Source organism: Accipiter gentilis, chromosome 29, assembly GCF_929443795.1.
Source record: "Accipiter gentilis chromosome 29, bAccGen1.1, whole genome shotgun sequence".
Taxonomy (NCBI): Eukaryota; Metazoa; Chordata; class Aves; order Accipitriformes; family Accipitridae; genus Astur; species Astur gentilis.
Genome location: NC_064908.1, coordinates 1465753 through 1489071, shown reverse-complemented (window position 1 = coordinate 1489071; position 23319 = coordinate 1465753). Strand labels below are relative to the sequence as shown.

The 23319-nt window shown below is 51.6% G+C and overlaps 2 protein-coding genes across 4 annotated transcripts; one reads left to right on the top strand and one right to left on the bottom strand.

The window, feature by feature from the left end:
• Positions 1-502: 502 nt before the first annotated feature.
• On the bottom strand, positions 503-5842 carry LOC126051971 (adenosine receptor A3-like). 2 transcript variants are annotated; one of them, XM_049831932.1, is made up of 2 exons: positions 3349-5842; positions 503-2350 (listed from the first exon to the last, which is right to left on the bottom strand). In XM_049831932.1, the coding sequence occupies exons 1-2, from the start codon at positions 3696-3698 to the stop codon at positions 1747-1749; spliced, it is 954 nt and encodes a 317-aa protein (XP_049687889.1). In that variant the 5' UTR covers positions 3699-5842; the 3' UTR covers positions 503-1746. The 2 variants fall into 2 exon arrangements, with proteins under 2 accessions (XP_049687889.1, XP_049687890.1); XM_049831933.1 differs by having other exon boundaries at positions 503-2218; positions 3349-5841.
• Positions 5843-6441: 599 nt separating this feature from the next.
• On the top strand, positions 6442-10776 carry LOC126051970 (adenosine receptor A3-like). Of its 2 annotated transcripts, XR_007509901.1 has the most exons (3): positions 6442-7098; positions 7691-9620; positions 10274-10776. XR_007509901.1 is itself a non-coding variant. In XM_049831931.1 (2 exons), exons 1-2 carry the CDS (start codon positions 6755-6757, stop codon positions 8304-8306), a joined length of 960 nt encoding a protein of 319 aa, XP_049687888.1. In that variant the 5' UTR covers positions 6442-6754; the 3' UTR covers positions 8307-10776. The 2 variants fall into 2 exon arrangements, 1 of the variants encoding a protein (XP_049687888.1); XM_049831931.1 differs by having other exon boundaries at positions 7691-10776.
• The last annotated feature ends 12543 nt before the right edge of the window (positions 10777-23319 follow it).

Here is a 23319-nt window from a genome sequence, read left to right as displayed (position 1 = left end):
CCCTCCCTTTTCTGGGTTTTTCTAGACCACTTTAGTTATTTAAAGATAGAAAAAAAAGAGCCTGACCTTTAACGACCTATTTTCAACTTGACCCATGTTCCCTAAAAACAGGCTGTGTGAACTGTGGTGTAATATTTCCTTCAATTTCTGTTGCCATCCTAGTCGAGACACCAACTAAAACAGTGTGGAGATTTCATGCAGGCTGCTTTTTTTGATTGTCATGGCAGACAAGCAGGCTGAATTAATATAAAATCCGTCTAATATTTATTATTATTCATGAAAACATGACAACACTGCAGCAGAAGTTGACCAGACTCAAATTTAGTCTAAATTGACAGAGACAACAAAGGGTATAGGAATAGTCTGTGAGGACATGCCTGGATTGCAAGCTGCTCCATTACCAACAACAAAGAACATATTTTTTCCTATTTTTCAGTGGACCCAACCAATCCTTATGTACAAAAAGCAAACAACACTGGACAAAATTTCTCTTAAGCATCTGTTCTGTATTTTGAAACGATTTAGTACAAAGATATATATAGACACACATTTACATATACCTTTTCAGTAGTCTTCAGGTCTGTAACAGGTTGTTACAAAGAGCAACTGTTCTTCAGGTTTACAGAGGAGACTTGCAGCAAATTACATTTGAATCGGGTCTTAGGAAAACAGTTTGTGATTGTAGGGAGAATTAAGCATAGGAATATGCTGTGCAGGAAGAATCCCCCAAATGGATGCTTTTGAGTAACAAATAAGGAAAAGGCATCCTTGATGATTTTGGGATAGTTGATTCTATCCTTGGTCACGTAACTGGGGGAGGAGGGAAGAACTTAAAGATATCATTAGTTAATTTTTTGACAGTTATCTCTTCCTGGCATGCTCCCCTGTACCCAGCATATCTCGTTAATGAAGAGCTTCAGTGTGTTCGGCAGTTCAGCTTTTGCCTGGTGCTCTATATCTGAGGCCAATTTTGCAGGCTTCTGGGGTGAGCATTGCCTTGATTTAAAAGCAATGGAAGCTTCTCACTGACAGGATCTCCCTCAAAGAAGAAGGTCACCAAAGTCAGTACAGCTTCTGGCCTTTCAGCTGAGATGGTCAGCAGCGGGACTGTCAGCAGCGGATGAGGGTAATTTCACAATTCAGGTCATCTGCAGGTGGAGGTGTCGCAGGAGATGCTATAGTTTTATTGCACAGGTGCTACTGGACAAAACCAAAAAAGTCAGGGCAAATCTGGCTGTGTGTAAGCAAAGGGCCTATAACTGGGCAAAAAGTGAAATCAGAATTTTAACAAAGACTTCTCAGTTTTGAGTTGAAGCTAGACGTGAACAAGCACTGGTTTTTACCAGCTGGTCATGGATCTAAGCTGGGGAACTAGGAGCAAAATATCTGCCTTGGTAACAGTGCTTTGGGTTGCTGCTCTACCAAATAATGTTCAAGCCAATAAATAAAAACAGGAATGTCCTGTTAAATTAAGATGCTTGCCTGGAAGATTTGGGCTTGGTACAGCAACCATCAAGCAGAGTTCTCTGGGGTACAATAATGCAGAAGATTATAAATGATCCTTTTGGGCTTAATGTCAAATGTGCATCAGATTGAGTAAGAGGAGCTTGCCCTTACTATAGAACAGTTTCTGCAAGAGTGGGAGTAAATTAAACAGAACACACATTTTCCCCTGAGTTTCTTAACAAATCAAAGTGGTTTATCAATGGTCTGGTATATACTGTCAGGTCAACATTTGTTCTTTATTTATGACTGTTGGTCTGTTGTTTGCTCTGTAAGAACTGGGTCTGTTTTTTTGCACAGGATATAGGTCCTTAAAATTAAAAGGTATGTGTTTTTGAACTTCTTTATCTTGCAGGCATAGACAATGGGGTTCATGGCAGAATTGGCATGGGATAACAGGATTCCCAAGTACATCAAATACGGGGGGATGTGACACTCAGGGTAAAAATAGGAAACACAGTTTATAATGCACAGAGGCAACCACGATATTGCAAACAGGAAGAGAACAAGTGCTAGAGATTTGGCTGCCTTGAACTCCTGTCCATAAAAAGCTCCTGCCCCTCTCAGGTTGGTTGTACCTTGACTTAGCTTTGTCCGGATGATGTAAAAGATCTCAACATACAGAGCACACATGATGAGCAGAGGGACAAGGGTCCATGTGAAGAAGCCAAAATATACCATGTAATCCATCCTCATCACAGAGGTAAATCGACACCTGAAAAGGTCAGAGTTTCTTGGTTCTGTCTTGTTCCATCCAAACATGGGGACTAATCCTACCAGCAGGGACACAGACCAGCACAAACACAGTGCCCACCAAACTCTTCTCTCTGTAGTGATTATTTTATATCTGTTGGGGAACAAAACCAGGTTGTGTTAAACGGAAGTGTTTAAAATAGTTAAGGATGGTTTCAAGAACTATCATGTTCAAATACTACAGGTTTATTGTCACAAAGCGGAGCATTAACTTTTTTTTTAGGGGGAAACCAAATCTTGTTTTGAGACAGGCCCTAACTCTTCACTTGTCAGTTAGTTTGCAGCACCCATAAGAAGAACCATGTTTAACTTCCCCCCCTTTATAATTGGATGTTTTCAGCTGTTTCATTTCTTATTTCATTATGATCTTGGTTCTCCTCTTGCCTAGATACTGCTTTTCTACTATTAGCAGTCCTATATTATTTCTCAGCTTCCTTGGGTGTACCTTACTCTTTACATTTGATTTATGCCATTTGTAGGACCAAACTGTTGTTTCATTCTTCAATTTTATAGGTCCTTTCCCCACGAAAAAACCACCTTCTTTCATGCTTGAGGTTATGCTTTGCATTTCTAGCTTACATACTTTTCCATTCAAATACAAAAAGCGAACGACTTCTTAAGTTAGCACTTAGTAAGTCTGTTACTTATTTTGTATTTTCAGCAAACGCTAAAAGGAACTTTATTTAAAAGACTAGTCTCAGAAACCCAAAGAAATCTATAGTACTCTCAGCGTCTTGTGCAATTAACAAAACATCTGAAGAATTCAGCTTTTTGACTACAGACTCATCATGTGGCCAAATTCTGATCGGCAATAACACCGAGCTGTTGGCCCCACATGAACCCCACCAGGGTCTGTTTGTGCTGCATTATTAACTGCCGGGACTGGGTCCTGCTGTACAAAGTTTGTCTCGGGTGGGCTTTTAGGCACAGGTATTTTCTCCATGTGCAAGCAAGCGTTTAGAGTAACTATTTGTTAGAAAAGGGCCAAGTTAAGGAGGAGAGAGGAGGTGGCACCCATGGGGCAGAGGCTGGGCGTGGGAAAGCTGGCAGGAGCGGGGCGAGCGGAGGGCCCCACGGTGGTCCAGCACTCACCTAGTTGGCAGCTTCACTCGCAGGTACCTGTCGATCGCGATGGCCAGGAGGGAGAGGATGGACGCGTTCGTGAAAACCACCATCAGGCAGCACATAAATAGGCAGGAGTAGAAGTGGATGCTGATGCCCAGACTCACCACAATGGCCAGGGGCATGACGAGGATCCCCACCGCAATGTCCGCCAGTGCCAGGGAAACGATGAAGTACAGAGTCGTGTTCTGAAACGTCGAGTTCAGCTTCACCACCCATATGACCAGAATGTTACCCAACGTGGCAAACAAAGCAACCAAGCACTCGGTACCGATGTAAATCCCATCCAGGCTGCTCAGTGCCAGGCTGTCGTTTGGCATGGCAAGTTGCTGGAGATGCTCCCACCCTTGCTTGAGCTGCAGAAGGGAGCATGGGCATTGATGACCGTGTGTGGGATTAGTCCTCAGTGTCTGGTGCTCACTTGCTCCAGTGACTCTCCAGTGTGCAAGCCCCTCTCAGTGTTTCACGTCCTCAGCACTCGGGCAGCAAATCGGCTGCTGCCTTTCCACAGAGCTGCAAATAGCTTAGGATTTAGGAGCTGCTCCCCCCTCTGGACACATCTCCTGAAGCTCACAGCATCCCTTCAGCAGCCTGGTATCCGTAAAGTACTTTGGAAAGCTATTTTGAAGGGAAAAAAACTTGAAAAGCTTCCACAAGCCTGCTTACCAGCAACCTATAAACAAATACTTTAACTGCTGCTTCTTCCAAGCCACAGTGTGAGAAGTGGGAGAACTGTAACCAGAGTTGACTGTGTGAAGTTGCCACTTATCAATCTAGATAATCACCCTGCAGTCACTATAGGAAATGAGGCGTGTTCAGGGGATGTTAGAAGAGTGTTTTGTTAAATTCCAGTACTTGATTTAATTCAGAGTATACCATTTCAGTTAGGGCCCTGAGGTGGCCGCAAAACACTCTTTACTTAGACCTTTCTCAGTCTGACAAGAACACTTGTAATGCAGGTGACATTTTCAGTGAGAGCCCTCATTTCTGATAGAAATCAGTGATGGCAAAACAAGTCACGTTCAGAGAGTGGCATGCTTTCCTATGCTTTGTTTGTGGGAGATGGAGAAAATGAGGAAAGGTGTGGGAAGTGATGGGAAGTGGCAGGGAGAGGGTGTGAAAGCTGTGATCTGTTTGCTGCAGGTGAGCCCGGCAGTGCGTGGTGCCTTGCTCTTTGACGTGGGTCTGCAGGGAAAGAGCTGCTCCCATTTCAGATGAAACTGAGAAGAGATGCAAGCATGTGAGCTCGTGTCAGCCTGAGAGTCGCAGGGTGACCTGGCTCTTGGGCAAATAGAAATGCCCGCTCTCCAGGAATGAGCAAAAAGCAAGTAAACGATTAGGTGGATGGTGCCGTATTAGCGTAATGAAGCCTTAAGCAAACATGGGGAGTACTCAGTTTCCCAGACACCGAGTCCTCCATCTCTTCTACCCAACTTTCTGGCAAAACTGAGGATGGGGAAGTGAAATCAGCCCTGGGAGGAGACAGAGCCAGAAATAAATGAGACTTCCTTATTCTCTACTGTCAGAAGAGTTGGACAAATTCCTCTTCCTTGAAATTGATATAAGTGCTTCTTGCTCCCTGACTACCTGGTATTTTGGTAGAATTACTGCTGGGAAAATGGTGAGCTCTCTATACACAGTCCCAGTCCGCAACTGCACTTGGCTGTGCTGCTTTTCTGATCCAATCTGACACTGGATATCTGTGGGTGCAGGAGATAAATCCCAGGAGAGGCATGTGAAGGTCACAGCCGGGGCGTATGCTAGGCTTCTGCAAGCTGAATGAGCTACTTCTCTGGGAAGTACCTGGGCAGCTGGCACTTCGCAGCTTGGAGCGGACGTGGGGAAAGTCTGTGTCTTCCTGGCTGCCGGCCACGCTTGGGTAAGAGCGCTGCCCGCTTCCTGCGCTCGCTGTGCATCTTCTCTCTTGATCTCAGCTGCCAGCTTCCTTTTTCTGTCACCTGCCCCTGTGGCTGCAGACAAATGCCTCTTGCAGAGACAGCTACTGCAAAGCTGAGTTATAGGGGATTTAGTAGGGCCCACCCTTCTGTCCTGGTTTCAGCTGGGATAGAGCTAACTGTCTTCCTAGTAGCTGGTACAGTGCTATGTTTTGAGTTCAGTATGGAAGAATGTTGATAACACTGATGTTTTCAGTTGTTGCTAAGTAGTGTTTAGACTAAAGTCAAGGATTTTTCAGCTTTTCATGCCCAGCCAGCGAGAAAGCTGGAGGGGCACAAGAAGTTGGCACAGGACACAGCCAGGGCACCTGACCCAAACTGGCCAACAGTGTATTCCATACCATGGGACGTCCCATCTAGTTTAGGAACTGGGAAGTGGGGGCAGGGAATCGCGGCTCAGGGACTAGCTGGGTGTTGGTCGGTGGGTGGTGAGCAATTGCACTGCACATCATTTGTACATTCCAATCCTTTTATTACTACTGTTGTCATTTTATTAGTGTTATCATTATTAGTTTCTTCTTTTCTGTTCTATTAAACCGTTCTTATCTCAATCCACGAGTTTTGATTCTTTTCCCGATTTTCTCCCCCATCCCACTGGGGGGTAGGGGGGGCAGTGAGCAGCTGCGTGGTGCTTAGTTGCTGGCTGGGGTTAAACCACGACACCTCCTCTGCTGCCCTGCACCTGCTGTAAATGGAGCTACTAAGAACAAGAACTTGGTATGGCGTGGGACCTTAGGGGAGCAGCTTGTGTAAAAGAGTCAAAACAAAATGTTTCTCCCTCCATTTGCCTTTTGCTCACCCAAAATCCAGCTGAGTGTCTTCACATTTGCCCTCCCCACCCCTTCTTTGTGGCGGGGGAATGGACTAGATCACTCAAGGTCCTTTGACCCTGTTTTCTCTGATGCTACGTACCGCGTGTAGTATAGACTAAGCAGGTTTTAAAGCAGCTCAGAGTTAGAGCAATCTAGTTGCAATGCTGTAGAGTTGTGCATTGGCTAATTCACCCTGCTAGGCAGTACAGAGCACCCAGCTGGGAAGGAGGGGGTGTGTTTGGAGTTAAAATAGACTAGCAAAATTACCACATGCAACAGGTAACCCCTGTGGTTTGTTCATAGTGTGATGCTGTCACTATAAAACGTTGACTTCTCTACAAAAGCATACATACATGTGCTGAAACCTCAAGAGGACAGAAAGATGTTACAGGATGCGTTGTAGAAGGTCTGATAAATGGATCTTCCTGGACAATTTGCTCCACTCATCTTTAAAGAGTTGTGTAGGCAGATTGGAAAGTGTGCAAAATTCTGAGTGAGAGACTTAATTTAAGGCAGATCAGGGAGGAGCTGGCTTCTGACCTGGCTGTTGGAGGGGAAAAAAAAGAATTCAGTGGAGCATTTCTTAATTTTGGATGTAAACAGCCTCAGATGTCCAAAATGTCAGTAGGCAACCTGGATGTGATCTATATTACGATAGAGTCTGTTATTGGGATATTTGCAGTGGTGGGCAATGCCTTGGTGATCTGGGCAGTGAAGCTGAACCCAGCTCTTCAGAAGACCACCTTCCTTTACATCGTTTCCCTGGCACTCACTGACATTGCCATGGGGATCCTTGTCATGCCTCTGGCCGTCATGGTGAGCCTGGGAGTCATCATCCATTTCTACTCCTGCCTGTTCGTGTGCTGCCTGATGATGATCTTTTCTCACGCCTCGATCCTGTCTCTCCTGTCCATCGCAGTCGACAGGTACCTGCGAGTGAAGCTGCCGACTAGGTGAGTCTGGGCAAAGGTCCCATCTCATCATATTTCCCCATTTCTCTCCTCCCTTATATTTTCCTTCTCCCTTATTTGCAGCATCATAGGGCTTCCCACGCATCATCGGTTCTCTGAGAGAAACTCGTGCAAAGGCAGAAGTTCCCAAAATGTAGGCAATGGAGCACCAGCAGTCTGGGCACTCCTGGAAATTCAGCAGTGCCTGAAAATCTTAAGCTACAGAGAGTCAGGGAAGGGTTGCTCATAAATGTGTATATGCTTGAAGCCTGAATAAGGTGGTGGTCTTTATGTTTTTCCCTGGGAGACGACCATATTTCTCTACTGATGCGAGTCAAAATGAACCAGTATTTCTGAGAAAAGTCTTTGACCCTGCATCTGTGGGTTCTCATTTAAAAGGGATCGGTGACTGTTTGGGGGTTCCTCTGTAGTTTCAAAATGCATTTTAAGTATCAGAAGCTGCTAAGGACCAGCTGCACAGAACTGTGCTTAACTTAAATTAGACCAACCAGAAATGAGTGCTTAAAAGCACAAGTTCCTGAATACTGTATTCTTTTTTAACATCAAACATGGCTGATGCTTCCTGTCCACCCAGGTACAGGACAGCCGTCACAAAGAAAAGGATTTGTGTGATTCTGGGACTCTGCTGGCTCCTGTCTGTGCTGGTGGGGCTGGTGCCCATGCTGGGGTGGAACCAGCACGTCAGCAGCTCCAGCTACATTGAGTGTCACTATTTGGCTGTGATGAGAATGGATTATGTGGTGTATTTCAGCTTCTTCACCTGGATCCTCCTTCCCTTGCTCATCATGTGTGCCCTCTACACCAAGATTTTCTACATCATGTGGATAAAACTAAGCCCAAGCTCAGCAAGTCCCCCAGGAGGAGGAACAGTTTGTGGGAAGGAATACAAAATGGCCAAATATCTGTCCCTCATTCTCTTCTTGTTTGCAGTGTCTTGGCTGCCTCTGGGCATCCTGAACTGCATTTTGTACTTCTGCCCCTCCTGCACCATCCCGCAGCCTCTGATGTACCTGGGCATCCTGCTGTCTCACGCCAACTCGGCCATGAACCCCGTCGTCTATGCCTTCAAAATACAGAAGTTCAAAGAAACATACACTTTCATTCTGAGGACTTACATCCTGTTCCAGAAGTCGGAGTTGGTTATTTCTAGCACAGACCACACACCGGAGCAGGGAGCGAGCACCGTCTGAGCTGTGCCCCGCTCCTCCGTCTGTCCGGGCTGGATACAACAACTGAAACAGCGTGGGAACAACAGGGGTGGGGTGGAAATGGCACAGGCACCAAGACGTATTTCTTGGATGGTGTGTTCTGAAGCAACAATTGTGTGTATATTTCTGTGTTCGGCTAATCAAGCCCTGGACAGCGCAGCGCCCAGGGCAGGTTCCTAGCGAACTCCCCAAACCAACTCCCTCCTTTGCATTTCCGAGGCAAAAGGTGTCAGAGGTTTGGAAGAGAGTGGTAGCTGGGTGCGGGGGAGAGGTTAGCCTTGCTCCTGCTCACTCACGGGTGTTTTGCTCCCTTGACACCCAGCCTGCCCGGGCTCCCGCAGCTGCCGGGAGGTGGCAGCGGTTCCCCGCGGGTCCGGGTCCCCGCTGGTGCCCTGACACGAGGCGGGGTCTTCCTCAGCCTCCCGGGGTACCCGATTCCCCATCCCCGACCCTCTCCCTTGGGCTGGCCCGAATCTTTCTGCAGCTGCTGGGGCAGGAGCCAGAAGCTCCGACTGACGGTGAAATGCAGCGCAAGGCTCTTGCGGGCAGCCCACCGGCCGGCTCCTGCAGCGAAGCGCAGGTTGGCAGCGAGAGCTGATGTTGGCACTGCTTTTGCCCCTGCTAACGGCTCTTCCTTTAAGAGTATTTGCTTTGTCTTTTCAGCTCTGTTTAAGGAAACCGTTTCTCAAATTGGTGGAGCTACACTGAAGTGCTCTGGTGCGTTGCCACGGAACAAACCTCTCTGTAAATGCTAAGGTACGATAGGATGTAATAAGCCCGGACCCTGGCTGCCGGATTTCTGGTTGCTCAAAGAGCAGCGCAGCAAAATGCAGTGAAGAGGACCCGGGCTTGGGTGAGGGGCTTAGAGGCCAGCTGCTGGCAGGAGGGTGCTTCATGGTCCAAAAATACTCAGTGGGACAGCAGCACCCACTTACGGAAAGGTGCTTTGGAACAGAAGGAAAATGAGCAGCCTTTGCGCAAGGTTTTGTTTCACCAGCCCATGAAATTTAATAGCAATGGATTGTCCCATAGCTTTTTCTTAGCCCGTCTTCAGTAAACCTGTGTCCCTGTGCCTGCGCAGGTGTGTGACCTGGGACTGGAAACCTGCCACTGAGCGGAGGGAAGGGGTTTTGCTTCCTACCCAGACTGCGCGGTACACTGAGCCCATGTTTCCCAGGCTGTAGGCGAGGTGAGAAATGCTTCATCAGCTCATTTCATGCCCCTCAGGCCAAGATCGCACAAGGGGCTGCTGCAGGCGTTACTGCAAGAGGAGGGAACCATCGCCTTCCCCAGCAGGTACATGACTAATCCCTGCTTTCGTTGCCCCAGCTCCCTGTGCTTCTAAGGAGAAATAAAAGACCCGAAGGAAAAAAAGCCCTTTGGGCCCCTATCCCCGCTGATGCAGCCGAGGGCGATGCCATCAAACCCAGCTGGGCTGCACCTGCCCTGACTGGGGCCGAATCGGGGCGTTTCCACCCAGCACCCCCTGTTCCCACCAGGTTCCTGCTGAGGAAGGCACAAGGTGCACTTATTTTCTTCAGATGTTTCCTCCGCCAGGCAGCATCTGTTTCCTGTCCTAAATATGACAGAACCAGGTTGCTGGGCTGCTGCAACTCCTCTGTCACCAGCGGAGGACGAACCTCTGCCCTTCCGCTGTCTCTGCCCCGCATGAGCGCAGTGTCACCCCCAGCCCAGGGATGCCCTGGGCTGCTGCAGATGCTGCGACCCTCCTCGTGGCCCCGCACCCTCCTTCCGTGGGCGCTCGGCTCTTCTCCCGCTGTATCCTTCAGCCCCAGCATCAGGAAACACTGGGCTGGAGGTTTTTACAGCTTGCAAAGTGATTAAACACTCCCTGCACAGAGAAGCCAAGTGGGGCCGGAGCATGGGATCAGGGAGCGTTTTGGCATGGAAACCAGCTCTGCCCTCGCCTTCTCTCTATTTGTTTCCAGGCATCCAACCCCAGATCCCGACCGAAGGGTTCCCTCCTTTACTTCTTACCAAATTGCGCTCCTGTAAGCATGTGTTGTGCTCCTGCCGAGAGGCTTAGGGAAACATATGGCTGAGCTCAGGCAGCAGAGCTCTGTACATCAGTGCTAACAATCCTCCACTTATCGCTGCTCGTGGCTATATTCTCTGTGTGTACTCATGTGTGTACATACAAATATATGCTGCCATAATATATAAACCTTCTGCTAGTTGTGTCGGTGTGGTGAGAGTATTTGGATGCCTTTGCTGCCACATACAGTAATACGTTTTCATAGAAAGAGTTGTGATTTGAAGCAGGCCGCCTTGTGCAGGCTGGTAAAGCTGGCAGCAGGAGGGACTGCGAGTTCTCTAGCCCTCTGATGATCTTCATGACCCTCCTCTAGACGAGCTCCAACAGAAGTGCTGGTGTGACCCAGCCTGAGGTGGAGGAAGGGACCAGACCCCTCTTTGTCCCCCCCCACCTTTTACTCCCAGTCCTGCTGCGTGGCATCCAGCTGGCTCTCCTGTCCCCTGCTCCTGCCTGCCCAGTTGGGGTGATCCCTGGAGCACTCGCAGACCAAGAGAAACCCAGCCGTGGCTTTGCTGCCACACAAAGCTACCCGCCTGTGAGCGGGTTGCAGCTGGAGTAAGTTTGAGAGCCAGCAATTTAAGGCTTTGGTTTAGATTAGGGTTCGAAGGTGTATTTTTAGATCATGTTATTTAGCTGACGCGGCAGTGCCCGCAGAGCTCTGCGGAGAAGGCGGCTCGAGGAGGAGCCCGTGCCCGGGGCAGGTCGGGCTGTGTGCCAGGGTGGCTCCCGTGCGGCAGGGCCCAGGGATGTCGTAGTTCGATGGGGTTAAACAGCGTTTCAGATCCTGGTCCCCGACCACTTGATGGATTTGCCATTTAAAGGCTGTAGTCAGCTTGCTCGGTTCTTGGATGGCTCCAGTGAAAGGCTTCCAGCTATTCCCCAAGGGTCCTCCTACATCCTGGTGAGATAAGGATCAGGAAGGGAACGGTCTATCTGCAATCTCAGCTGTGGCTTTGAGCACAGATTCCCTTCTCACATTGGGGGTGGAGGGGAGAAGAACAGATTTTCTAGAAAAAAAAATATTTCTAAGTGACACAGAGATGCAGGGGAAAAAAAATCCCACAACAATGATCTTATCCTGTGAGTCAACAACAGCCGCCTTTGTTCTGGTGGGGCTGTAAAACTCTTGCAGGGAGAAAAAGAAACTCCTTGCAGGCAGTACCCTGCCTGTGCATCCCACTTGGGGCTCCCGGCCAGCCCCCCCAGAGCCTGCACTCGCACGGTACCGCTGTGCCCCGGCTGCAGCCGGGCCTCGTCGCTTTGAGGCATCGACATACTGCATTCTTTTTCCTCTTTCCTTACTTCTGCTCTTGTGCCAGGAGGTGTGGAGGAGGTTTTTTTTTCTGGGACTTTAAAATGTAATGTTTACCTTAAAGGAAAAAAAAAAAAGCAGCAGCTCATAAAGCAAGAGGTGGTGAGTGGCGAGTGCTGTCCTGGCTCTTCCCTGCCTTGAAAGGAAGTGAAAGCAAGGCAGAGAGAGGATGTGAATGTGAAGCAGGGTAACATCTGCTTTAACAGAGAGGGATTGTGGGCTGGTGAATAACGAGCCAGAATGAGAGTCTGGAGCCTGGCCTTGGTGACCAATGTCACGTCACTGCTCTGTGCCTCAGTTTCCCCATCCATGGAAAGAGGAGGGTCAATCTGGTCTTGACAGAGTGCTCTGTGAGCTGGGAAGGACTGGACAGGAGCAGAGTCTTTTTGGTTTCCTTCTGAAACTTCCCATTTGGGCATTGTTTCACCTGCCCCTTTGGATACAGGGGCACAGTGATGTTAAAAAAAAATGCTGTCAGTATTTCTCACAGGTGGGAAAACCTGAAGAAAACTCTCCCCCCCTCCCCGGTACACATACAAGTTTGCTGAAAGACAAAGTTCACTGCCCTTAGAATCCAGATTTTGTTCCAAAGATGACTTCAAGCCCTGTCAAAAGCAAATTGTCAGTGGAGAATCAGATCTGGAAAGCTCTTCTTCCCTTCCACGTCCCTTTCCCTGAGCTTGAACTGTGCTGGAAATTGGAGGATTTCTCCTGGTGACTCACCCGCAGTGTTTTGAACAGCCAGAAAAGGTGCAAATGTATATCTGCTGCTGACTGCTCTCCAGTGCAACGGCAGTGCATAGTCTCCGTCTTGGCTGGTCCTGACTGTTATTTAAAGCAGAGCAGTAAAGCTAGAGAGTGTGTAAAATGCCGAACTCGGTTAGCACAGCGGTGGCTGGAGCTGGCAGATGGTGCTTCGAGATGTGCCGATGCCCATGCCCAGCCGTGTCCGGCTGTGCGGCAGCGTGGGAGCCCCCAGCCTCTGCTCCCGCTGGCCCCCGGCCTCTGCACTGCCGCTCTGTGCCCCTGCGCCGCCGGCACGGGCAGCCCACGGCACGAGCGACCACAGCCCTCCGGGATAGCCTTGGCCCAGGGTCTGACAGCGGGAGAGGTCAGGGCGGTCGTAATGAGCGTTAATGCCAGGAGGACCACGGCAGCGCTGGGATAACCTGCATCGCAGACGTTCTCTCGGTATTTTAATTCCTGGGAGACAGCAATTTGTGGCTTTGCCTGATTTCTCAAGGAGCACGCGTGGCGACCCGGGCACCTCCTGCAGAGACGGCCCATCCCTCCTCCCCGCCGTTTGACACTGCCGGTGGGAGCGGAGCGACCGGCATCGCTCCCCGGGCTTCACAGAGCACCGCGGTGGGGACGAGCACACGCCGACAACCTGCCGATGGCAGGAAACATGGCCCCAAACTCTCGCGCTGGGTGAGCGGGGAGGCTGCCGTGAGACGTTGCCTGCCGAGTTGGGTTTGCACCTCTCCCGAGCAGGCTGCCAGCTCCTGCCCCACAGCCGCTGCAGGAAAAGTTTCGCTCCTTTTAAGTCCAGGGGGCCAGTAAGTCTCCCCCGCGGCAGCCGTCTCCATGTACAGGGATGGCATCCCTTCCCCGGGAGGGTGCTCGCCGCAGCGGCTGCCGGGCTGCTCTCTGCGGGCACGGCCGGCCGCTCTCGCTGCCCGGCACCTGGGCGGGGGGAGATGCTGCTCCAGAAGTGACGCCTGGACTTGGAAAACGGCAAGAACTGGTGCGATACTGACTTACGCTCCCTATGTGGTTTTGCTCGGCTGGATTATGTGGCTTTGGATTTTAAACCTCCTGAAACCTGGGAGTGAGTGTATCTGTTTGCTCTTCTCGCTCAGCTTGTTAGGGAGCGCAGCGCCTGTGTAGGAGGGAGATCGGGCTGTCAAACCAGTATGGCTCGGTGGGTTTGCCCGCCAGACAGCAGGGACGCAGCAGCTGCAGCTTTGAAACGGCTCCTTGTTGTCAGCCCCTGGAACGCAGGGACAGGGGCTTGGACAAATGATGTTTTTGTGTGTTTCAAAATTAATTGCATTGTAATTGGTGTTTTTTACAGTTTTCTTTGGGTGCGGCTATGGAGTGGGTGAAGCCCCAGTCAGGGCAGAGCAACCGGCACAGGACCCCATTTGATGCCAAATCTGTTCACCCGCACCGCAGTGATATTTCCCAGCCCGTGGTAGCAGCGATTCCCCCTGGTTATCCAGCTCTCCCTGCCCAAGGCTGTTCCTTTTTTCTCAAAGTACCTGGGGCCACAAGTGAACTGTATCAATCACGCTGTGTTTCTCCTGCTAACCCATTAGTTACGGGCCAAAAGGATTTGGGGGCTGCTGCAAACAGCTGACCCCCATTTATGCAGTAGCCAGAACCCTTCCACGGCCTCAGCCCTCCTCTCCCTTCCCCACTAACACCAGATGACTTTTGGTGCTGCCACACATCACACAGCAGTGGGCTGGTCCCTGTCCCACCCCGTCGCCTCATGCCAGAGAAGCCGGGCAGAAAGCCCAGCGCTGCCTTTGCTTTTTGTGCCACGCCGTCGTCCCAGCGGCCAAGGACACGTCACGGGAGCTGCCGCTGCCGCAGCGCACCTACCCCTGGGTTCGACACCCCCGGCCTCTGGCTGCGGAGGTTTGGTGTTGGGTCTGGCTTTGGCGAGGCAGGGAGCGCGTGATGCCGGTCCTGCGCTGCCGGAGAGGCTGTGGGCAGTCACTGCATCCCCCCGAACCTGCTGGGCTCTTTTCTTTCTCAGCTGGCAGCTCTCCCAGGCCTGGCAAAGCCCGGGTAACGCCGGCACCGAAGCATTTACCGCGGTGGCATGAGCTTCACCTTCTTCTGTGTGTGGGGCGGGTTTGCTGGAGAGCTGCTCCACCGGTGCCCAGCACACCCCGAAAATCTTGGCAGAAGGGGAGGAAAACGGCGACTGGAGCGAGATATCCTGATGCTCGTAGCCATCCCGGGTCCCTGTACTGAAGCTGCAGAGCTCTGGACAAACCCCATCATTCCCTCGTGCAGCAGTGCCGATTTAGCAAAGCGAAGGACCAGGCTGGCCACCCCGTTTCCCTGCGGGTAGTGCCATTGCAACGCTGCCGTCTTCTGCATCCCAGCCAAGGGCTGTTCCTGCCCAGTCTCCTGTAAATCAGACTTTGTCCTGATAGTCTCCAGAAATTCTCCTCGTATTCATCTGACCCTACTTGGCGTGTGATAGCCTGTTTATTTTGCAGAACAAACAGGACTCTGAGATGATTTCTTCTGCTCTTTCAAGTGGCTTTGCAACACTTGGGAAATGCAGTTTTTTGGAATGTTTCGTTCCCAGAGGTGCTTCTCCAACTTGTTGCACAGCAATATAGAGATATCACCCATCAAGCGATAGCAGTTTTGAGCATTCACCTCCCATGTAACGTGAGAGGAAGTTACCTCTCAATTTCTTTTTAAAAGCCTTTCTGCGTGGCTGTTATCAGGCACCTGGCAGGTGGCAGCTAACACAGGATCCTGCCGGAGCTCGGTGCCTGCCACGCACCCGCCACTGCTGAGGACTCTTCTGCACAGCACAGAACTTGCCGTCCTCACTCTTCATTAGAGATTGTTTTAAAATCCCATAAAAATAGCATACAATAAATCACAAGGAGATGAAAGGGAGGTTTGAGCTGGCAGAAGATTCTTTAAAGAGGCACTATTTATACAAATTGTCTAGCTGACATGAGAGAAACTGTTTTGACGTTTTATAAACTCTTCTGCTGATAATTTTGCATCTAAGTATGGCAAGGCTGGGGGAGACAGAACGGGGTGAAAAGATAGAGCCAAGGGCCTGAGTTCTCTTCCCAGCTCTTATTTTTGACCACCAGCAGATTATTTAGCTGCAGCAGACTGCAACTTACAGTAGTCTCTTTCTCTTAATAGAGAGAAGGAGGAAAGTGCCGCTACTCCGCCGGTGAGCAGCCGCTGGAGGAGACAAGCTGCCCGGCACAGGCAACACTCGCTGCTGCTCCTGCCCTTCCCTGCCCCGGGGCAGGGGGGTGAGGACACGGGGTGTAAACCCCATTCAGCAGCTTCTCCGTATTGGTTCTGTCTCCAACAAGGGCTGAACAGACACTGCCTGAAATTTGTGGCTCTATCATCAACCATAATGAAGATATGTGCCTAATATGGGGTCACTGAATTATTCTTAATTTTGAATGTTTAGCTGCATCTCAGCCCACAAATGTCCCGGATTAGATGACTATTATGGAGGTGTACACAGAGACTGCAGCTGGGCTCTAAAAAGTCCTCCAGAAACAAGCTGTATTCATGGTACTTAAACAGAGGTCTGCAAAGCATTTGCTCGCTTTCGAACAATACATGCCTGCCTTTCTTTTGCCTGAGTGAAAATCCAAAATTTAGACAAACGATTGAAGTTGCAGCCTCTTCAATCCAACCAAACTGAAGGCATGGCCGTTTGTTGTCATTTAAAAGCCCATGAACACGTTCTGAATAGCACTGCTGGCTCCTTTGCCCTGGCTACTTTTCAAGTTAGACAATTATTTTCAGCCTCTCCAAACTGCCTGCGTACTTGACCGGAGTTCACCCTCCCTTCCACCCTCGTGCCCAGCGGTGCCGCGGGCTGGACGGGGACAGTCGCCTTCATCCGGGGCGGCTGCAGAGCAAAACAATTGCGCTGCAGCTTGTGAAGATGAAAGATGCTCATCATATGCAGAATGTTATTTTTATTAGTAGTAGTAACAAAGCTGGTAATGCTTGGTTTCTGCCCAAGGAAAGACCCGTGTAAGGCAGTGGGGCCTTATGGCTATGCAGACATGGGTACAGTAGCAGCAGCGTGAGAAGCGTGCAGAGCTCGGGCTCTCTCCGCACAGGGACACAAGCTCCTGGGGGATCGTATCGCGCTGTGCCTCCTCTGAGCCACATGTGGGTCTGGATGCTGCTGAAGTCCCCAAGGGGCAGTGATGAGCGTCGGGGGGGGGGGGGGTTAATCAAGTCCTATTATCCCTTTCTCAGCTCTCTCCATCCCCTCTATTGCCCCGGCCAGTCCCCTCCTGCCATGCAGCTGCAGGGAGCCCAGCGGGATGTCACCCACCTCAGGATCTGGGGATGCCTGGGTCAGGACCAGCAGGACTTCGGTTGCCACCCAGCTGAAGGCTGTGGGCTCCAGGTGTGCTTTGCTTCCCCCAGGTCTGGCTCCTCACCTGTCGTGTTTTGTGGAAATCTGCTGTGGGTGACTACTCCAGGATGGGGAACATCTTTGTGTAATTTATTTATGAAACATGACTCACTCTCTGACTGGCATTCATGGACTAATTCATCATTGTCAGCATAACTACTTGCAGGGGGGTAGGGAGCTTATATTTCCCCTGGATATCTTTTAAGTGCTTTTTTCCTGCCTTCAGTTCTCTAATCAAACCAAGGTCTTATTTATAGTATGGCCATTTATGTCTGGGTAAGCCCAGAGTGGCCCCAATGGCTTAAAAGGATTTACCCTAGATTTACATGGGTGTAATGAACAGAGGGATTTGGTCCTGTGGCTGCTGTAATCCTCTCGGAGGTGGAAGCAGAGGCTTTCCCCGGAGGATCGGTAATTCGCATGAAAATGAACAAACGAAACCCCACAGGCCCTTTTTGAAGGGGTAAGGAGCTGATGGCTCCGAAACAAGAGAGGTGCAGCGGTCCCACTGCATGGACGGGGCGTCCGCAGGGCCGCTGCTCCCCGTGTCCCCCAAGCTCCCCGGTGCCCCCACGCAGGCTCCCGCAGCAGCAGCAGCAGCAGCAGCAGCAGTGCTCGCTTGCCGGTCCCTCTGGCTTGGGCTCTGCGGGGGAGTTCCGTCCTGTTTTGCAATAAAACACGTCGGTGCGGCTCGGAGCAGAGGAGGCACAAGGCTCGGTGGCCAGCTCAGCCAGCCGTGCGGCAACAGCTTCCCGGGACAGAAAACGAAGGACGGTCACAAACGAAGGTGCCAGGGAGGAAGGAAAGCCTTTTGGTCTTTGTTTGATCTGAGATGCTGCTGAAAACAAACTGTTTTCCAGGGAACTGGTCCTGAGAAGGTACAAAGTGCCCGGAGCCTCCCCGGGAGCTTGGCTCGGTGCCGGAGCAGGCTCCGCAAACAGGAAGATGAGCTGGAGGCAGCCGGGCTCGGGAGGGTGTCGGGGTCCAGGTTTACCAAGGAGGCTCTTTAGGAAGGAAGCATTGTTTATACCTTTTTATTTTCAATTTATGTATATTTGGATCCAGCCCTTTCCATGATGGATGGCAGAAATTGAGGCCTCTTTTGTTCTGTTCTACAATTAACTCAGAGATGTTATTTGGTTCCTTAGGAAAAAATAAGGGATTTATTTTTCTTTACTGTCTATTTGCAGCAAAACACACACAGATCTCTCATCGTAGTAGAAAACTCGGCTTTTCTAATGACACTCATTGCCAAGATTGCTGCCCTGATTTGGGGGAAAATAAATTGTTCTTAAACACTTGATCCAATACACAGTTTTGGAATCTCATAACGATGGATCTGGAGTTTGCCTGTAAGACAGCTTAGTGCTGGAGGAATCGTAACACGCTTACTCTACAGTGGAAGGGAATTTAAACTGAGCATATTGCTGGCTAAATAATAACGCAACATTTGTTACTGATCTGAGAATAAGATTTAGTACCTATTTTGTGCAGCTTTACAGCACCTCAGAGCCCCAGAAGGAGCTGCGAGGTGATGGGATGGCTGTATTTATAGGAGACTGGATGGCACGACCCTTACATTTTTTGCTGAAGAAATATGGCAAATGCATGTCTGGAAGGACGGTGAGATAAAGCATTAGTGTTTCCAGCTCCTTGCCGTTTCCGCTCCGCTTCAAACGTGTGCTGCGGTGGGGGGAAGAAGCTGCTGAGCTGGGCTTTGCTCATTTGGCAGACGGGAAATGCAAATCGTGCTCACTCAAGGTTTCCGTGCAGGGATGGAGCCGGCGGAGCCCACGAGCCCAGGACCGTGCCAGCAGGAGTGCGACCCGTGTGAGCAGGGCACGGGGAGGGCACTTGAGCCAAGAGCTGGGTTGGACAGAGATATATACAGAGAGATAGGGATATATATAAACCCACCGTTATTAGGTAGCAGGATGGAGGCTGGGCAGTGTGGGGCTTGCATCGCCCTGGTCCCAGCTGGGAGCACATGCCATCTCCAGGAGGGACGGCTGCTGTGTCTCTCGAGCCGGTCCTCATCCCCAAAATTCAGTGCTCAGCCGCAGGGCAGAGCGGGGCGAAGAGCTGCACCCGCAGCAGACAGACCCATTTCCAAGGGCTGCCCCTTTACAAAGCTGTTTGCTGCACACCCGCAAGTGTTTGATTTCCTTATCTCGTGGAAGTTTAATCTGTGGACGAAATCCCGTCCTCCCTTGCCTACCTGGCATCGGCATGGCCTCATGCCGTGCTCTGCGGTCATTAAGGCAGGAGGGATCTTCAGGGCAGCCCCGTTACCGCCAGCCTGACAAGCAAGCAGCCAAGGGTCCACGGCAGATAACACCGCGCGAGGATAAATCGCAGCATTCCGGGTCCCTTGGTTATCCAAGGCAAACATTGTAATTGGCTCTCAAAATAGTAAGGCCACTGACAAATGAGTGATTTATGGCCACCTCGAGCTGCAGCCTGAAAGGCTCTGCCATCCCGGGGAGCAGAGGCTCAGAGATGTCGTTCGGAGCCCTTTGCTGGAAACGTAGCTGCTCCTGGCCCGGCTTTGTAAGGCCGGGGAGATCGCTGCCCTGCCCGGCACCCCGGGGGTCCAGCCCGGCTGTGCTGTGGCACATCTTTGAGGGAGCGGGTCAGCCTTTGTGTTTTAAAGGGTGGAGAAGCCACAGCTCTCAGTAGCATCATCACCCAAGAGCTGCTGGTCCGCCCTGTCAGAGGGCTGCATCTCGCTTTTGCTGTGAGCCCTTCTGGCTCCAGCTCCCACGTGCCATGTGTCATTCTGCTGTCCAAAGCCGCCTTGTCCGCGCGGTGCCATTTTCCCAGGTGAATATTTTGAAGCTGCAATTAGCTCATTTTTAAGGCCCCTTAGAGCAGTTCTAGTCTTTTCGAGTCTCAGCCCAAGAGAAGATTTTCAGGGCAGGTGGAAGTCTGCTGGCTCTTCTCTCCCATGTTTTCACACCCAGTGTGAAGTGTGGACGAGGACCCGGTGCCATGGTCAGTTCGGGGCTCCAGTGGTCCTCACAGACCCACAGCCAGATCCCGATTCCTGCCCACCGGGAAGGAAAAAGCAGCACCGGCCACACACATTGCTGTGCAAGGTGGATCGGTTAGCACCAGGCAAGCAGTCGTGGGCATTGCTAGGAGGAGGTGATCCCGGTGTCCGCAAGCAGAGCCCACCTCAGCCCCCCTGTTTGCTCAGGAGCGGGGGCTGGAGGGCACCCACTGCCCCTCCACACCCCCCCGCTGGGATGGCATGGGAGCTCAGCTTGGAGCAGGCGAGGATGGTGACGGAACAGCCACTGCTCCACGAGACGTGGGAGAGATGAGTCTGAGGGAGCGGCACTTGCCTTGCTTTGAGGTCATGAAGTTTGCTGCTGGCACCGCTGACTCGCTCGTGGCCCAAGAAAAACATCACTCCCAGCCCTCCTGGCAGAGCGCGGATCCACCAGCGCAGAGGCAACGTGGCCACGGCTCTGCATCGCCATCCCGCCATGCTGCCTTTGGGAATGAGCGCTGGACACGCTCCATCCCTGTGTGCCGGCTCTCCGAGGCGGCTTTGCCTGCCGTGGGCTCGCCCGTGGCCAGGCGAGTGGGAAGCTCCTCTGTTCCTCCTCGCTGGCACAGAGGCTGTGTCACCAGTGCCGGGGGAGTATTGGCTGGGTTTGGAGGAGAAACAGCTCCAAGTAAGAGACTCGCAGCCCAAACCCGCCTGTTGTCCTCTGTAACCGACGTCCTTGCCACCAGCAGTGCTCAGCTAAAAGCGTCACAGGTTTGACAGGGTGACGGCAGCGGGCAGGCAGCACGGAGGCTTGCTCTGTAGGGATTTGGAGGTCACAGCACAAGTCACCGTGCACAGAGGAGATGTGGTGACGCCGGAAGAACCACACTGAGGACATTTCTTAGCAATTGCAAGATATTAGTCATTCTCATCCTGCACCAAACCTCAATGGAAAAACCCCGTGTGCAGGCTGCCAGGGCACCTGCGGTTGGGAAGACTCCTGGTGAAGCAGCAGAAGTGACCGAGCCCCAGCAGAGCAAGTGTCCAACAGGCGCTGCTGTCCCGCTGGCGTCGAAGCGGTTGCAGTGGCATGCCTGGAAGATCCCAGCCAGAGTGACAGGGAGGCCACGGAGGGAACCCCCCTGGTTCCCGGCCAGCCCAGCAGGCAGGCAGGCAGGCAGGCATGCTGCAAGCGCAGGGTCATCGTGGCGGGGCTGGAGCCTGCGCTGAGCTGCCCCTCCGCTTGCTGCCGAGGGACGGAGGGCACAGAGCGGAGCGGATGAGCAAAGGAGCTGCTGGAGCGGATGGGGAGCCCTGGATCCCTCCCGGGGACGTGCCCCGGCAGCAACGCGGTGGTGACAGGAGCCATCAGCGAGAACCCGTCAGTCTGGTATGCGGCACCTCACCACAACATACGGCGCAGGCAGTAAAACAAGCGATTAAATGGTCTGATATCTTTGCGGTTTCTGTAACTCTGGAAATAGAAGTGGAGTTTTCTGTTAAGGTAAACTCTAAGAACTGGCCCCAGTCACCCCATGAGCTTGGTACACCTTCTGGTATATCAAACGGGCCAGCAGTTCTTGGGAGACTTCCTGGCTGCTTTGAGTAAATGTGAGATCTCCTGGCCGATACATACCCTCATCCCCAGCATGCTTCTTCCTTGAGAAAACAGCCCTGGGAGCACAGCTTCGTTCCAGCCCTCCCCACCACGCAGGCACAACACCGGTGATTTGCTCCTCGCTGGCACTGCCTGCCAGCTGGAGCGGGGCTCAGTGTGACATCCAGCCGCCTGTTTTAGCGGGAAGCCAAGAAACTAGGTGACCCAAAACCCAGCTATTTGCCCCCACACTGCTTGGGTCATTGCTGGGCTACACGCTGCGGGGTCAGTGGATTCAGCTTTTTTCCCAATACCTGGCATTGCCTGGCATAAATGCCAATACAGCTTTAGTCCATGAGACCTTGATCTTCACCACTGTCAGTCTTACACGTATACGATCACCACGTTCATGTACAAGAGTTTGTCATATCCAAGTGGGCGCGCCTTTGGAAAGCAAGAGCTTCTGGTGGCAAATAGAGAAGGAAACCAAAGCACCACCTATGAGAACAAATGGCTGCATTTCTTTTGAAGGCTTGTGAGTTGAAGGAAAAGATCTTGAAGCTTTTGCATGTTAATGAGGGGAGAGGAGCTGCCGTTTCGTGCAGTCGGTCACAAAGCAGTGCCAGCCGTAAGCCTGTCCCAAGGTAAAGCTTCTCTTCTCAGAGACAGTCACTAAATCAGTCCTGCTTCAGTGGGAGTTCAGAGTCATTACACTTTTCCTTGTGAGATGGAAATTATTACCAAACTGTGCTTTTAGGAAATGCTCTATTTCTCACCTTCTGGGCTGTTATTAGTTTTGCAAACCCACCCATGGGTGACCAGGGAAGGGAGCGGGGAAGGCTGCAGCTGCGCCCCTGGGCTGGCCGTGCCTTGCAAGGAGCACTCGGGATGGAGGGGCCGCGCTTGCCACGCAGCGGGATGCAGGGGACCCCGCGGCCGCTGCCCCGGGGGAGGCAGCGCCGGCAGCGCCTGGGGCAGAGCCACAGCAGAGACCAGAGATGCACTTGCCGGGCTCTGCATGCGGCTGCACCACAGCTCGCTGTACCGAGCCAGCGCCTCATGCGCAGATACTCTCGTTAATGCTGAAACAAGCAGGCAAAAAATCTGCAGCACTAAGAGCACTTTTCTGCTGGTGCTGAGTCCTAGGACGGAGCTGCTGCAGCCCTAGGTGCTGCAATCTGTGCAGGCAGATAGCGAGAGAGTCCACTTGCGCTGACACAGGCGGCGCAGGCTGGCCTGCTTCTCCGTGCAAACCCATCTGTTACGTTTCTCACATCATATGCAACTGTTTTATCTTTGCTCATTTCTATTGCTAAACACTGGCTGGGACACGAGCTATTTTAAAATGCGTCTGCTGTTATTTATATAAACACTTTCTTTTCAAAGGGCAATAGAGGAAAGTCTTGAAAACCAAAGCACCCCCAAATGTTTCTAGGATGTAATTGGGCTTCTTTTCTGCCGGTGATGCAGACATGCATGCTGCTCGCTAGCGACGGACACGATGGCTCATTTGTTGAAAAGTTTACCACTTTCCGTGATCTTTAGCTGCAGAAAGGCAAATCAACGCGTGCTGGTGTCTGGGCACCACAGGGTGACCTGACCCTGCCCAGCCCTCGTGAGCCGGCGCCAGCACTGCCCTACCTGCCCACGGGGAGAAACCTCCTGAGGGTCGGAGAAAGACGAACAAGACATCCAGCCCTTACTCAGGCAAAGTTTCCAGTCAACTGAGTCATAACTGGAGTGGAAATGACTCATGATCTGGTGAGGAGGAACAGCTGATTTCAGAGATGAATTCATGGTTGCGTTGCCGGTTGGATGGTGACCGTGATACGCTGCTTCTGTCCAAAAGGAGCAAGGACTGC

What these genes read in the sequence shown, in the direction of transcription:
- LOC126051971 (XM_049831932.1), bottom strand. Translation starts at nt 3,698, where the DNA reads ATGCCAAACGACAGCCTGGCACTGAGCAGCCTGGATGGGATTTACATC. An exon ending in CGAGTGAAGCTGCCAACTAG is followed by an intron (nt 2,351 to 3,348) that starts GTGAGTGCTGGA and finishes GTTCCCCAACAG; the next exon opens with ATATAAAATAATCACTACAG.
- LOC126051970 (XM_049831931.1), top strand. Translation starts at nt 6,755, where the DNA reads ATGTCCAAAATGTCAGTAGGCAACCTGGATGTGATCTATATTACGATA. An exon ending in CGAGTGAAGCTGCCGACTAG is followed by an intron (nt 7,099 to 7,690) that starts GTGAGTCTGGGC and finishes CTGTCCACCCAG; the next exon opens with GTACAGGACAGCCGTCACAA.